The sequence below is a fragment of the Kogia breviceps genome, chromosome 9 (assembly GCF_026419965.1).
Source record: "Kogia breviceps isolate mKogBre1 chromosome 9, mKogBre1 haplotype 1, whole genome shotgun sequence".
NCBI classification, from domain to species: Eukaryota; Metazoa; Chordata; class Mammalia; order Artiodactyla; family Physeteridae; genus Kogia; species Kogia breviceps.
The window spans coordinates 84566831-84582430 of NC_081318.1; the positions used below are offsets into that span (position 1 = coordinate 84566831).

At 34.2% G+C, this 15600-nt stretch overlaps 1 protein-coding gene across 21 annotated transcripts in view; it reads right to left on the minus strand.

Annotated features, from left to right (window-relative positions):
* LOC131762898 (platelet glycoprotein 4) overlaps positions 1-15600 on the minus strand; it is a 199966-nt gene that overhangs the window by 21264 nt on the left and 163102 nt on the right. For 15 of the 21 annotated variants that reach the window (XM_067042741.1, XM_067042729.1, XM_067042739.1 and 12 more), the window contains 2 exons: positions 9154-9242; positions 8460-8662 (listed from right to left, as the gene is read on the minus strand). In XM_067042741.1, the coding sequence (XP_066898842.1) occupies positions 8460-8579 (120 nt within the window). In that variant the 5' untranslated portion in view covers positions 8580-8662; positions 9154-9242. Of the gene's footprint in view, positions 1-8459; positions 8663-8983; positions 9076-9153; positions 9243-15600 lie in introns of all 21 variants that reach the window. The other 6 variants (XM_067042744.1, XM_067042747.1, XM_067042746.1 and 3 more) reach the window with 1 other exon arrangement.

The following is a 15600-nucleotide window of genomic DNA, read 5'->3' on the forward strand; positions in this document are numbered from 1 at the left end:
ACCTATGAATACAGGGACAATCTGACTTCTTTGTTTCTGTCAACTGGAAGCATCAATTCATAGAATGATGGATCAGGAAAGGACAGTGAACATTAGCACATTTTCTAGGAGAGTGTGCTGAGTCTCTGAGAAACCAGGTGTCTGGCCCAAAGGTAACCGAGGCGAATACCTAGAAGTGGAATCATGACGAGGATCCTAGTCTCTGATCCTTAAGCTGGTCCTCTTTTACACCGTGTTTTTACTATTTTTTGTTCCTGTCACCTCTGCACTTAGTTGGTAGAAGTCAAGTTAAGTTTCATATCTTCAGGAAACTTTACTTATTACTTAGTGGAGAGAATAAGGGAATTCCTTAGAGAAGAACAGGGCATCAGCTAAAATGCCTTTACAAAATCCCGTGCTTTTGCAATCATTGCTGTTGCAATGCAATTGGAGCTGCTAAAGCGATGTTAGATCTTCCTACTTTTTATAAGCAATTGTCCTTGAAAATCTTTGTATTTGCTCCTAAAAAGTCTATTTCCATAGCAAGCTCAAAATTAAGACAAAATTGTGTACAGATAAAGTATTGATGTTATTCTTTTAAATGTAAAGGTGTTTACCCTAAATGATGGGGCTTTTGAAGCTGAAATCTATATGGAAGCTGAAAGCTATGTTAATTTACCCATTTCAAGAGACTGTATGAGGGGAAACCACACACGAACATGCGCACATACACATTACTCTCACACTATAGAATGTTAAGGACTAATACATATAGGATCAATTGTTTATCATGTACCTCTCAAGGCACATATTTTATTTCAGTTCTTAATGAAAGGGACTCAATAATGTACTTGGCAGAACAGAAAACTCCCTAACTCTGATGCTTGTGCATTTCATATCAAAAGACACTGTAACTGTATCATGCCTTTCTTCTAATGCCATGAATTACTTTGTCTTATTTGTTGACCTAGAGATCTTTTTTAATGGGGAAATTGAAACACAAAGAGTTGACATGAATGCGTTGAATTACTAGCTTTAGAATTAGGGTCATCTAACCCCATCCAGTTTTTAGAAGTAGAAGTGGGTCCTAGAGAAGCAGATGTCTGATTCAATGTTGTATGACAATTTAGTAGTAGATAATTGAGAATCTGGCATTTCACTCCAATCTTGTGTGGTTTCCATAACACCATGGTTTGTTCATAGACACAGAGAAAAATACTGAAGCAGTCACAATAGGAATGAATTTCTTCTTATCCTAACACTATCAAATGTACTAAAAAATTATATAGGCCTCTTTGACTGCCAAGGCTAAATATATCATAAGTTCCTCTAAAAGGAGCAAAAGTTTTTGTGTTCTTTGCGAATTTAGGAGGCCTTGATTTTAAGTTGACTTTGGACTGTCTACCCCATTTTGCAGATCTTTTACTAAATTTGAAGTACAAAGGTGATAATTATGTGTACAGAAAAAGTAATATAATTTAACATCCTCTCACTTGGCTAATATGTACATCAGTATCTGCCCCTGATTTTAAGTGTTCAGACTATCCAGCCCTAGTAATGAGTGGATGCCAGCCTGATGACTGCGACATGACAGGGTCTCCAGCTGGGTTTAAAGCCACTTACCTTGAAACTTCTATTTTGCTACATTGATTTAAAGGCAGATATATGGGACTGTAATGCCCTCTACCTAGTCACCTGGTCACTTGATTATTGCTGTTACGGGAAAACAGTACTCATCAACTTTAGTGTAACTATTAAAATGTCCTTGATATCTTCCTATGCCTGAAGTATATAGAATACATATGTAGAAAATATATCGTTCCATTTCTCAGGGCTCTTACAGAGTACCAAGAGATGGAATCGTATATAGCAGATCTTTTTTTCTTTTTTTTTTTGACCACGTCATGTGGCATGCAGAGCCCAGTTCCCTGACCAGGAATCAAACCTGAGCCCCCTGCAGTGCAAGCGTGCAGAGTCCTAACCATTGGACCACTGGGGAAGTCCAAGAGATTTTAATCTATGCATAGATTTCCTTAGCCTACTCCCAGCCAGACCAAGTATACTGGCTTCTTCACTCAAAGCCTAGAGTGAAGTGGTAAACAATCAAATAGATGCTATGAGTTTGATTCCCAGTTTGGTCACATGCTAACCAGTTAAACCTGGGCAGCTTATTTAATTTCTTTGTACCTCAGTTTCCTTATCTGTAAAATAGGGATACTAATAACATTAGATTGAACTATATGAAATTAGTATTTTTGAAAGTCAAAATAAGTGGAATATGGTGTAATTAAATATTTATCCTCATAGGTTATTGTAAGAATGAATAAATGTGAGCACTCAGAACAGTGTTAGCACATTCAGTAAACATTGACTATTATTATTATACAAATATTCTCCACCCCTTAGAGGGAGAACTCTCATCTCACTTACTTTCCAGATTGCTTTAACTACTTCATTCATAGGATTCCTGTCTAAACCAGTCATGTGGCAATAACTCATGTAAAATCCTGTGACACTACTTCTTCTCTTTAATCACTTTTGTATTTATTCTCCATCCAGTGAAATCAAAACTTCCCTAAAACGCAGAAACGTACTGAAAAGAGTCTTTATCCTCTCCACTCACTATTACAATTTGTTCTGTTTAGGACCAGTTACAAGCAGTCTTCCCATATTCACAAAATATCCTCCTATGTGTGTACATGATGCATATGTGTGTGTGTGCATGCTGAGAGAGAGAATGAATTAGAATATTCGTACCAGTTGTGTTGAGAGTCAAAAAGTGATTTTAGTCTCAGGTTATCAAGTCAACAATTAAACCACAGAATAACATTTGGTGAAATGCATCAGATTTAATGTGTTTCTGAAACTCAGAAATCAGCCGTCAGGAGTTTATGTAAGAACCTAAAATGGGAGATTTTGTATTTGGCTTGAAAAGTAAACTATGTTGATATTAGATTGGGCTGGAGGAAGAAAATTACACATGCTGATCTGCTTTTTCTTAAAACATTTTAAAGTGATTTTATTATTGGAGCTAATATGCAAAAATATATGTGTTTAAACCATGTTATTCTGCTATTTAAATTTATAATTTGTTTTAGATTATTTCCTGTTCTCATATATTATCATTAAATTTAAAACAAATGCTACCATCTTTAACAACCTATACTTCTGGCACTTTTTTTGAGCTTTTTAGGTACTATAATTATGTAAAAATTATTTTATCATATCTGGAAATGCTTTAAGCATATATTATGAAATTAATATAAATATAAATTAATTTTACTATTAAATATGTACTGTTGATTTGAAATTCTAGTTGTTTTAATGAACATAAACAATTATTTCAATTTATTTTATCTGGAAGCATTTTTTTGGCTACTGAAGGATCATTCTTTTCAAGACTGGGGGAAGGAAATGATGGTATAATTGAATGCTGGTATAATTGAACATTAGTTTTTAATTGGAAAAAGGGTATCTTTAATTCCCTTTTTGGTGTTCTACAGTTAATATCATAGGGAAATTAAATTAAAATTATTTGAAATTGCCTATGTTATATAATATTCAGCAAACATATATCAAGTGACATTAACAGTGTCAAGTGATATATTAACCTCTGTAAATGGTGGCAGAACTTTGATCTTTTTCTGAAGTCCTTTGATAATTTCCACTTTCCACATTCGTGGTAGCTCATGCCATTGACTTTTAGTGTGTCTGGCAAGAGTGCATAAACCTGCTGGGCCCACACAAATCTACTAGGAATCAAAGTCTAAAATACCGGTAAAAACGTTTCCAGTTATAATGCATAAAAAGCACAAAGTCCCTAGAAACTATCCCTTGGAAATAACGAGTAAAGAAATACATACATATATATATATACACACACACACGTACACATGAAGTAAAATGTATGGACTAGTTTAGGCCATTTCAAAGGCTGGTGTCAGGGTGCCATCTTTTAGAACTGCAAGGTATCATAGAGTCCCAATTCTATATTTAAAAATTAGATAACAACATGATATGATTTTCTGATCTTTTTCAATTAAGCACTTCTTTTTTTTATGGTGCTTGTATGCAGGTAATAACTTTACCAATTTGCTACTAGTCCGTTAAATAAAGCAAGTAATCTGCAATGAGTTTCAATTGTAGACAAAACTGACCAGTAGTAAAACTTGTATATATTTGTAAAATAACAGAATTAACCTAAGTGCTCTGAGTCAGGGGAAAGATACTTGGCTCCCTGGAATTACACATAATTCAAAGATTTGACTTAGGTTGCATGCCGAACAGATACATATGCCAATCTCACTTTAAAAATAATTTTGTAAACTAAATTAAAAAGAAACAGTTTTATTTAAATAAAGAAGAAGTCCCAGCATCTTTACATGATTCAAATGGGCAAGATCATCATGGATATATGAACGTCTGAGAGCAAACTCAGGCTTAGTCTTAAATGTACACACAGCCCCTGACCATTGAAGGGATTCTGATGATGTCTTAGTCTGTGGATACTGAGCTGGGTTACAATGTAAACCAAAGATTGCAGATAACCCTTATTTCAAAAACAAGAAGGGAAAGCACTCTATTTCTTTATTTTATCCCTGCTCTATTACCCTACCCTACTGAAATTATACTTTCAAAGTCATTACTGACCATTTTCTAACCATTATTTCCTTAATTTTCATCTGCCTGAGATCATTTTATTCTTTCCCTGAAAATTGGCTTCCTATTAACTTCCCCAAAAATGCACTCTATTGTTTTCATTGCTTCATATAAAATAATTTTACCCTTTTCTGTTTTTGTCTTCTTACCTACCTCTGAATGCACAAATCCTATAGTAATTTCTCTGCCCTTTTGTCTCTACATTCAAATTCTCCTGAAGCAAATCTACTGTTATTTTTATCTGTATTCTCTATAATAATGATCAAATCTCTTGAGCTCTGACGTCTGAAATATACACTGATGTTCATATCAAATCGCTTATAAAATGTCTGTTTTTTATTCTTCTAAGGTATAGATTTCTATCAATAACAGCTGGACATCTTGCAGTTTGTTCTTTTTACTCCTCTCTCTCCCTGTTTAGTCCCTCTATCCCACGGCATCCTATCACCCATGTTCTATGTACTCCACCACACTAGACCATAGTGCCTTTTGTTATGTGCAGACTGTGCAAAGATCTTTCTAAAGGGAGTCTTAAATTCTCCTTGAAAGTGGTCATGCCCTACATAGCGCTTCCTGTTTTTGCTCTCCTCACTTTCCAGTACATTCAATTGTAGAATTATAGAGTACAAAACTGTGTAAATCATCTAGTCTCTCCCTTCAGATTGCTTAGGTTTGGAAACTAGCTCGTCCTCCTTTTGGCTAGGTGAGTTGGCAAGTTGATTTAGGGTCTTGTGACTGTAAAATGGGTAAAATAATAGTACCTTCTCATAGATACTTGTGAAGATTAAATGAATTAGTATATATGCAGCTCTTAGTAGAACTAAATAAATACTTTATTAGTATTTTATTATATAGTATGGTATATTAGTATGTATGGCATATAGTATATTAGTATATTAGTATACAGTATATTTGATAGCCATCTCTGAATGCAGATTTTGTTATATCTAACACCTACCAGAAAACATACACCATCTATTATTGCCTATCATTTCATTAATTAGTCTTCTGACTCATGTTCAAAGCTTCCTAAATCTTCCCCCATGTTCTTATTTTTCTAATTGTCTCTCCTGTTAATCCTATATTTTTGACACATTTTTAAATATTCTTCCTTCCCTCATCACAACATTTAGTTGCATTTCCACAACTTTCCCCATAGTATTAAACAGTCCTTTGACACTTTTATTGGAGCCCTCTTTGGACTTTCAAAATTTTATACTTCAAAATCCAATTCAAGTCTCACTTTCTTCCTGAAGTTATTGAATAGTCTGAGAAAGTTCTCTTTCTAAATAATATTTATTTTCTATAGTATATGCTTTACAATTCAATTACAGAGTTTTACATATTGTAGTTTTCTACAATATGCTTTTTCCCCAGTTAAAGTGTATATTTCTTGAGATAAATATCTATTTCATTATCTCTTAGCCTCTATATAAAAGCCAATTTTTGATGATTCAAAACTCTTATTTCCTCAGGATTAGCCATTATGAACTTAGAGATAAATATTAAACAATTAAAATAGATGCTGGCACCTCTCATGCCATCATGTTGAATAATAAGAAAGAATAGATGATCACTATTCAGCTACAGATGATCAATTATGTATCAAAAAATAGTCTTAGTCTAAAATGCTGTGCACTGGAAGATTATTGTCACTTTTCTATTCTGAAGATTTTTCCAAAAGATAAGTCATAGTCTCTGTGTTAGAACTGATCCTGTTCTCTCGCCGCAGAATATACAGAAGAGAAGCAAGTTTGTAGAGCAGAAAGGGTGTTGAACAATGGCAATTCCCTCTCGCACTATTAGATACTCCCCACCTCACCATCACCTGTCTCTATTGAACTGTATTAAAAATATGGCTTCCCAGTGGCACAGTGGTTAAGAATCTACCTGCCAATGCAGGGGTCCTGGGTTCGAGCCCTGGTCCAGGAAGATCCATCGTGCCGCAGAGCAACTAAACACGTGAGCCACAACTACTGAGCCTGCGCGCCACACTACTGAGCCCGCGTGCCGCAACTACTGAAGCCCACGCGCCTAGAGCCCATGCTCCTCAACAAGAGAAGCCACCGCAATAAGAAGCCCGTGCACTGCAACGAAGCGTAGCCCCTGCCACCACAGCTAGAGAAAGCCCGCGTGCAGCAACAAAGACCAAGTACAGCCAAAAATAAATAAATAAATTTATAAAATATAATAATAATAATATCAAGAAAACTGGGAATTCCAAGGAAGGAGATGGAATTTAATGTATATTTTCAGTTAAATGCATGAGGTTGAAAATTTTGCAGTCTGTTAACAAGAGAAAGGATAGAAATGACTATACTGTTATTAAGCAAATATAGCATGCAAGTATAGAAACTGTACCTAAAAATGTCCTATTTTTTAAAAAATATGTTATACTAAGACAAGAGCTATAATGGTACAGTGAGAAAAGTTTTTAAATTTAAAGACTAAGCATTTTAGCTAAACCAAAAAAAACATTGGAAAATAGTAACTTCTTGTCCTTGGTAACTAGATTTGAAATTAAATCTTCATATTTATTTGTCAGTTAGACCAGTGCTTTAGTGAAATATAATTGTATGTGTTTATACTCCTAGTAAGAGTAAGATGTTAAACATGGATGAATGGATGAGACAGATCAAGGTCTTAGCAGGAACAGAAATTGCAGTATGAGTTTGTAGTCTAGCCCTTTTTCAGATTCAATTCTTGTTGTTCTCCATGTGCACTGTGCTTACTAACGTCTAGACCACTGACATCTGAACAGGGCTGAGAGCTGAGGCCAGCATTCAGATATGTTTTATTTGGCTAGCATTGTATTTTTAAAATGAACGTACATGCCTTTGGGCAAAGTACACACTTTTAAATTCACAATAGTCCTTGTCTTGTTTTTACCTTGTTCTTGATAGTTCTCCCCCCTTTTATTTTAAACCTTGTCTCCAAACCCCTGAAGCCATTTGAATTTGCCATCCCTGGTTTAGGACTTCAGCAGATCTACTTTACTTTATTCTAGTCTTCCTTGTCTTTATCAACTAAAGTTGGTGAGTATGAAACTGAATTAGAAGGAACTAGGGTGGGAGATGAATTCTAGTTTGTTGTACAAAGCCTATATATGAAGTCACTTTATTTTTAGTGACTTAATATATAGGTGACTGAATATATTTTAGTCACTTTTACTTTTAGTTTTGTTAAAACTACAGTCAACTTGTTACATGTATACTAGGATATGTTCTACATAACATTTCTGGAAGTATTTTCTAAAAGTCAATTATCAAACTTCATCAATAAGAAATGTTTATAAGACAATCATATATTATTACACATATCATATAGAGCAGTTTACCAAACAGCAATAATTTTTACCAGTTTTACCAAATATTCCTACATCAGTATTAAACACAATTTTAAGTTATATATATATTAAATATGACATTACTTTTCTCAACATTAATCAAAGTGCAACTATTTTATAAATGTACCCTCACAAAATAACACTCATTTCTCATTCAAAAGCTTATCAGCATACTCTTTTGACATAATTAAATGCAATTATTTATGCTTACCTGCATACTTATAAGAGTTTATCAGAAATTAAATATTGAGACCTAAGATGACAGTGCATTCATATAGAAGATGAATAGTAGAATATACATCATACTGTGACCACTTCTCTATCATGTAGAGTTTCAGTAGTTCACAATCATGTTTGTGTAGGAGACACATTATTGCCAGTTACAATGAAATATCAAACAGCCACCCTAAGCCAAAAAGGGATGGAAGATAGAATGAATCAGGATGGCAAGAAATATTCTTGAAATTACTTGTACCTTTTTAATTGTCTTCTCAATAAGCATGTCTCCAACTGGCATTAGAATACCTCCAAACACAGCCAGGACGGCACCAATGACAGCACCAGCGATGAGCCCACAGTTTCGATCACAGCCCATTTTTCTTGTTCAGGGAAAAAACTAAGGTTCAGAACCTGCTTCTTTCAAACTCCCAGGTCTGATGAAGATGGTTTCCAAGAGGTCTGGTTTTATTATTAGAAGGAGATAATAAAACAGAAGCATAAGTATCATACAAAGAGATCAAAGTACAAGGAAAACGTGCAAATGAAACAGATCATTTTGCCAGTTATAAATAAACAGATGCTCTCTTTATTTACACAAAACTGTCTAGGTCTTGTCCTTCCTTGATTTGACCTACATAGCAGTGGTAGAAGTAATAAATAATGTCACATAGAGCAGTTCTTCAAAGTTCTCCTCTTTAAAATTTTCTTTCTGTAGATGATTAACATTCTGAAATCTTATCTAAGGAGAATATGCTTACTGTACTCTCACCCTCTGCTTACCTTGCATCAGCCTGGGACACTTACGGGAATCTTCACCCGCTATCTGGCTTCTCCACCCCAACACAACCATCTGCACCTTAACTGGAGTTCTCCTGCAAATTGAATGTGGGTGGACTGATGTCTATCACATCTAAACACTAAGCAAGTTTGGTGACAGATGTTTTCTTTACCTTTTTCACAAATAGAAAGATACGGATTTTACAGGAAATGATCTGATGAGTCTCAGAGGAATCAATTCTTGTAATCAATTGTAAGCTATCTGTTAAAACAAAAAAGCATAAGTAAATTGGGAAAATACATTGTCAGAAAATTAGCACTAGACTACTCCCGAATATCATCAAAATTATAATCACTATTAAAAGAAAATTCCACCTTCATCAATATTGAGTTCATGCCTGCATTCTTTCTTATACACGGTGTTGAAAACACTGAAATATTTTAAAGAAGAGTACTTCATTTTCAATTTCTTTTTTTAATAACTGATTTTTAGATAGTCTAGAGGTGAAAAGACTTTAAAGAAAATATGTAGAGGATGTCTAGTTTTTGTGATAGGCATTGCTTTCTTGCTGGTCTCAAATATATAAATTTTAACATATTCAAGGGCAATATTGTTCATTTTGTCATGGGCAACTGACTCATGCCAAAAGCAACTAGATTGTGTCCATATGTATTTCACTTAGTCAGTCTTATCTGTGGAAGAAAACTCTTAGTGGAATAAGTAGATATTATTGTAACAAAGTTAATAAGACTTTATTATTCAAATACTGAAAACATACTCACTTGAGCTATTTTGGTTGCAATCGCATGTTTTATAATGGGGTTGACCTGACATCAACAAACAGAATGTGCTTTGTAGCTTATTAACAAATATTCCCTACTTCAAAATGCCCCTGGCCAAGAAAATCAAAAATGCCAACAGAATGGAGGCTACAGACAAAAAAGAGGCACACGGAATATTTTTCTCAACCTTGTAAGTATAATAATAATTATATTTTGTTATGGTCTCATATTTTCCCTCCATAGCTTTGTTGTGGTTGAAGTACCACTCTGATGACTTTATTAGTAGTTCTTTCCACTTGAGGAAACATTTAGTTTTTTTAAAGTATTAATTGCATAGCTAAGAAAATAGTGTTAAGACTAATGTTAAGAAAATAAGACTTTTCCCCCAAATGGAAAAAGATGTTATAAAATATTTTCATGGCAATTTGTTTATTTTTCATCCTTTAGGATTTCCCTTTACCAATGTCTTATAGCTAAGATACTTCCACTGTAAATCAGGATGAGCAAACTGATTCACCCTGAGGTCCTCATGGCTAAGAAGCTTGAATAGTCATTAGTCTCACATGTTTTTTTCTAATGTAAACAAAACACACAAGCCTAAAAAAATGATTTATTTTTCCTGTGGAATCTTATGTGTTCCTGAGCAAGTAGAGTTGGCTTTTTATTAATTGCTTGGGGGTGGAGCGTGAAGAATATATACTACCTCCTATGGTTTTGGCAAGGATGGTCATAGTGCAATGGAACAAATTATTTAAACCTGATAATAATGACTAGACATTCACAAGTAGAATCTCCTTTGCAAAGGATAATTGTACAGCACCTTAAAATTTTTGTGAAACATCATCTTTTAAATGATCATTGTAATTGCTAAGTAGAGAATGTCACCCAGGTGTTCTGTACTGTATACAAGTGATCATATTCAGGGGAGCTTATCAAGTACTATTTTACTGAATGCCCATTTTATAGAACATTCTCCAGTTCAAAATCTGCAAGTTATACTTAAGGTAGTCATCAAAATACAGGGATCGAGCCTGCTATAATTGAGACTGATAGATTGGAGAATAAATAAACTGAAGCGTGATTGGCTACTCTCTTGCCAGCTGACCTTGGGCAAGTCACTTAATAGCTCTATTCCTCAGTCTCCTCATGTGTAAAATAAGATGCTAAGATGAGATCCCCAGTTTTTAATTTAGGCAGTTGAACTGTTTCTTCACTCAAATTCTTGCATGGAAGACTAGGCAGAGTGACTTTGATTACAACAGTGGTGGGACCCCCGAGACCCTGATTCCTAACTTGGTCTCCCCACTCCCAACTAACACTATTCTATCCCATGTTTAGGAAACTTGAGGAGAATCTCTGTAGAAACAAATGGGCTGCACTATGTTAAAAAAAATTGGGACATGAAATCCCAAGGGTCAAATTCTAGTTTTGTTTCTATAACATCATGAATCCATTAAAAAATACAACTCAAAGATAAACTCATCTCTTTTGGAAAGATATTGTATTTTCTATATAAACACCCCTAACAATTATTCAATATTAATGTCATTTGCAATTCTGACAGATGGAATATAAAATGAGTTAAACATTACAATTCTTTTGTTTCTGAGATGGACAGAGGTCTGTATTATTTGCCCCTTTCCAGATCTATGCCATCACCTAGTTAAGAATCTCCCTGACCTTTCCCAGAATCATTCTCCTTTACTCAAGCAGCCCCATGGACTACAGGAAAGAGTTTCTGCAAGAGGCAAAGAGTACCAAGAAAGTCCACTGGATGACCCAGGGGGTAACAGTTTATTCAATGCCTCGCTCTCTAAACCTGAAAACTCATTATTATGACTTCCAAGGACCCTGAGCCCAGAGATGTGAAGTCATGGGCAGACCTGGGTACTGCCTAGGCTCTGTCTGCTTTGAACTTAAAACTGAAGTGAGATAGTATACACAGCCCACTGCTGTTGAGTCAAGTTCATCAGAAAACAGAAGTGTCAATAGTTTATTGGGTTGAATTGCATGGTTAGACAGTTCCTAGTCTGACACTGTCTGGATGATGCATAAGCAAAGATACAAGAGTTACTCTAATATTCCTGCATATGTGTACTGATATTTTCAACAGAAAAAGATTGAGTTTATCTAATTTTTCACATTTTCTATTGGCCGACATACTTTTGTTACCTTGATGTAAGTTTCCATTTTTTTTTCTAAAAATAGGCAAAATATTTCACACGTGTAGTGTAGTCGTCCTTTATCAATGGCTTTGCTTTTCACAGTTTCACTTACTCATGGTCAAAAGTGGTCAAGTGAAGGTAACTGAACCTACAGAAAGCAAACTATTGGCTACAGAGGGACTACTTAGAGTTTGGTGCTATCTCTGGGTTCAGGCACCCACTGAGGGTCTTAGTGGTATCCTCCACACTCGTGAATATGGGGGAGCTACTTGCGTTCATTTATTATGCTTCAGTGCCCTGTCACCATAAGTAAGTATTGCTATTATAATTATACTTTAACCTTATGCTTCATACTACAAAATTACAAATACAAGTTGACCCTTGAACAACACAGAGGGGTTATGGACCCTGCAGGCAGTGGAAAATCCACCTATAACTATACAGTCAGTCCTCCTTATCTGTAGTTCTGCATCTGTGGATCCAACCAACTACACATTGTGGATCAGGTAGTACTGTAGTATGTACTGAAAAAATTCTGTGGAAAAGTGGACTCACAAAGTTCAAACCTGTTCTGTTCAAGGGTCAACTGTAGTTTTATTCACCTGAAGCAAATGAGGGACCAACAAATTAAGTAGGACATGCACTGAATACATAAAAGTTCAGGTTACTCAGGACACTCTATTCAAGAGCTTCACAAAAAAACTGTAGTTATTCCCCACTCTCCTCTCACACGTAGCCATTTAGAGCACATAAAATTTCTGTTTTGCACACTTGGTTTTCTCCATAGTAGAGCTTCTTACATAATAAAATTTATTTTACTTGCTAATTTTAGATTAAGTTTTATTCTTTACTGTTATTTCTTCATAATGAGACATTGATATCTGTAATAACTTACTGCTTGCTTAAAGTACTTAAATTTAGAAAACAAAAAATAATCAAAGGTACAGGAAAGAAAACATATTTTTGAGACCTATAAGAAGGAAGAGAAAATAAAATGTTTTAAGATATCACTAATCTCATAACTTTCTTGAGTTTATATGGAGATCAGCTGTGTCCTATCAGTTCACAGACATTAAGTACTATTCCTTTTGTAGAATTCATGAGTATATGTACACGTGGCTGTTTCTTTTTTTGCTGTCATTTCTATGAAATGTTTCTAGATGAACTTATAAGCGTTATGCCTTTCCACTATGTTGGAAACCTCGTGGCAGGAACTGAGACTGAGCTATAAGAAGTGTCTCCATTAGTAGGTCAGAATAATAAAGTTCCCAGAGAATCTGTAATTATTCCCATGTGCAGATAGAGCTGTGTTTCCTGGGAAACTCCACCCAGAAAAGGCATGGCCCAGAGGTACAGTTTCCTGCGATGTGAACTACAAAACTTTAAAACAGTTTCAGATTATAAGAGTATGTACTTGTACCATAAATGAATGCCAGGACCTGGCTGACATTTTCTAACTCATGAGTGAGTTAGAAATTTCCTATTCTATCCATAAGCCTTCCTTCCACTTTTCCTTGGAATAGGAAGCCAGATCACATACCTGTTTTCCACTAGACACACACTGTGATTCTTTTGATACTCAATCTTCCTCACCTAATAAATACAGTATCTGCCCACAAAACCCAGGTTTAGAGTTTTGGGGGGTGATTAATTCAACAACAGGTTGAATATGAATGATGAAAATTAGCTTTCCAAATTAAGTTCCTGTTCACACTCTTACTTTATATGATATCTAGGTGTGTTTACAAAGCCATGATTCCCTAGCCATGATTAAGATGCAGATTCACATCAAGCTAGTTAAATCAATCATTTAAATCTAGTTGTGTTTCATTATGTGGAAACAGAAGGGCATTAGACTAGTACTTATTTTACACACAATCTCAACATACAAAGATAGTTAAAATAATAGCTATTCTGGTCAAAGTTGGCAAGAACTGTGGCCCTTTCCCCTTCCAGTCACATCTCATTTGGGCTCTGAGTCATACCCACAGAACCCAAGGGCTCTGTGGAAAATGTTTAAATAACTAGATTAGGAGATCTCCGACACCTTCTCTTATTCAAGTTACCATAATCCTTTTAATTTATATGGGTATTTCCATCCTATCAGAATATATGGAGGTAAACATATATAACAGAAAAAAGTTTATAGACATCTATAATACAAAACAATAATATACTTTACTAAATTATGCCTTTCAAATATAACAACTTAAAACTTGTTTTGGTGGTAGTCTTAGAAAATTAAAACAATAATTACATTGACTTCATTTTACACTAAATGTGCTTCTAGAAGCAAACCAACCTTTTTGGAGTAGTTTTTGGAGTACTTGAATATAGAGATTACTATAGGATTGAAATGATTCTCTTACAGTCATGTCCGTTTAAATAGGATTATCTAGAGCCATTCTTGATTGTTGAGTCCTAGACAGAAATGCTATTATCTCTTTTTTCCCAACCCAACTCTTACTATAAACAGTAGAATACTATAAGATTTGCAATAATTATGATTCTGAGCTTTGAATTCAAATAATTAGGTTCAATTCACAGTCTAACATTATAGTTTTCTGTGGCTCAGTTTTCTCTAAAATGGGTGTAAATACATCATATATGGTTAAAAATGTCAAATAAAATTCAATGATAATGAATAAAAATTCCTATCATAGCACATGTTATGTTATTTGAAATATGAAATATTATATTGAACAACTGTAACATAATAGTAAAATGTTATTGCAAATTGGCCAAGTATAATTTTTAAAAACATCTAATAAATGTGTATAAGTTACACAAAGAAGAATGATTATTTCCAAAACGCTTAGGTTACAGTAAAATCTGATGAAATGGTTTATTCTTACGTATACCAGGATTTAGAATATCATGCAAATGAAAAGGCAGCTTCTAGGTTAGACTAATGCTCCTTGAAACTTTCAGCCATGACTTGGGCCAGTGAATTAAAACACGTTTGGATTAAATGAGAAAATAGTTACAGAATCCATTCCTTCAGGAAGAAAAACAAAATCCACAAGTATTTTTTGCTAACATTTTCTTAAAAATTAAGCATAGCAACTATAACTCCCAAAATAAATTCCAAAATATTTAGTACACTCTGTCCAATACCTCTCCAGTTGTAATTATGTTATTCCTCCCAGCTTAACTTCTGATGATTTTGTATTGGATTTATTGTTCCAGTCTCATAATGATTTTGGTAAATGAAAAAAATTTCTATGTATTTTTTTCTCTCATAAAATCCAGTCCACTACTGGACTCTCTACATAACAAAAATTTTTTTTGATTATTATTTTGGTTATTTTTTGAACGAATACGAAAAGCACTGTTTCTTTTACTAATTTAAAACTACACAGTCAAGGACTGAAAAGTACATGAAAAGATTTCAGAAACATCTTTCAATATGTTACAATTCTAGAAACTGTTAGAAATTTACTTTAGAGAATTTATGCCATTTACAGTTATGTATGAATTCACTTACTATAAATTGCTATAAATTAAAACTTTTAATTTCTCTAGAATAATTTGTCCTTTAAACTTTGTATCATCATTCAAGAAAATAATTTGCTGATATTTGTAATAAGCTTCCTAAATATCCAAAAACTTTAATTTTGTTTTTTTATTCTGTTACCAAATTTTATATAATTTAAAAACATTTATATAAAT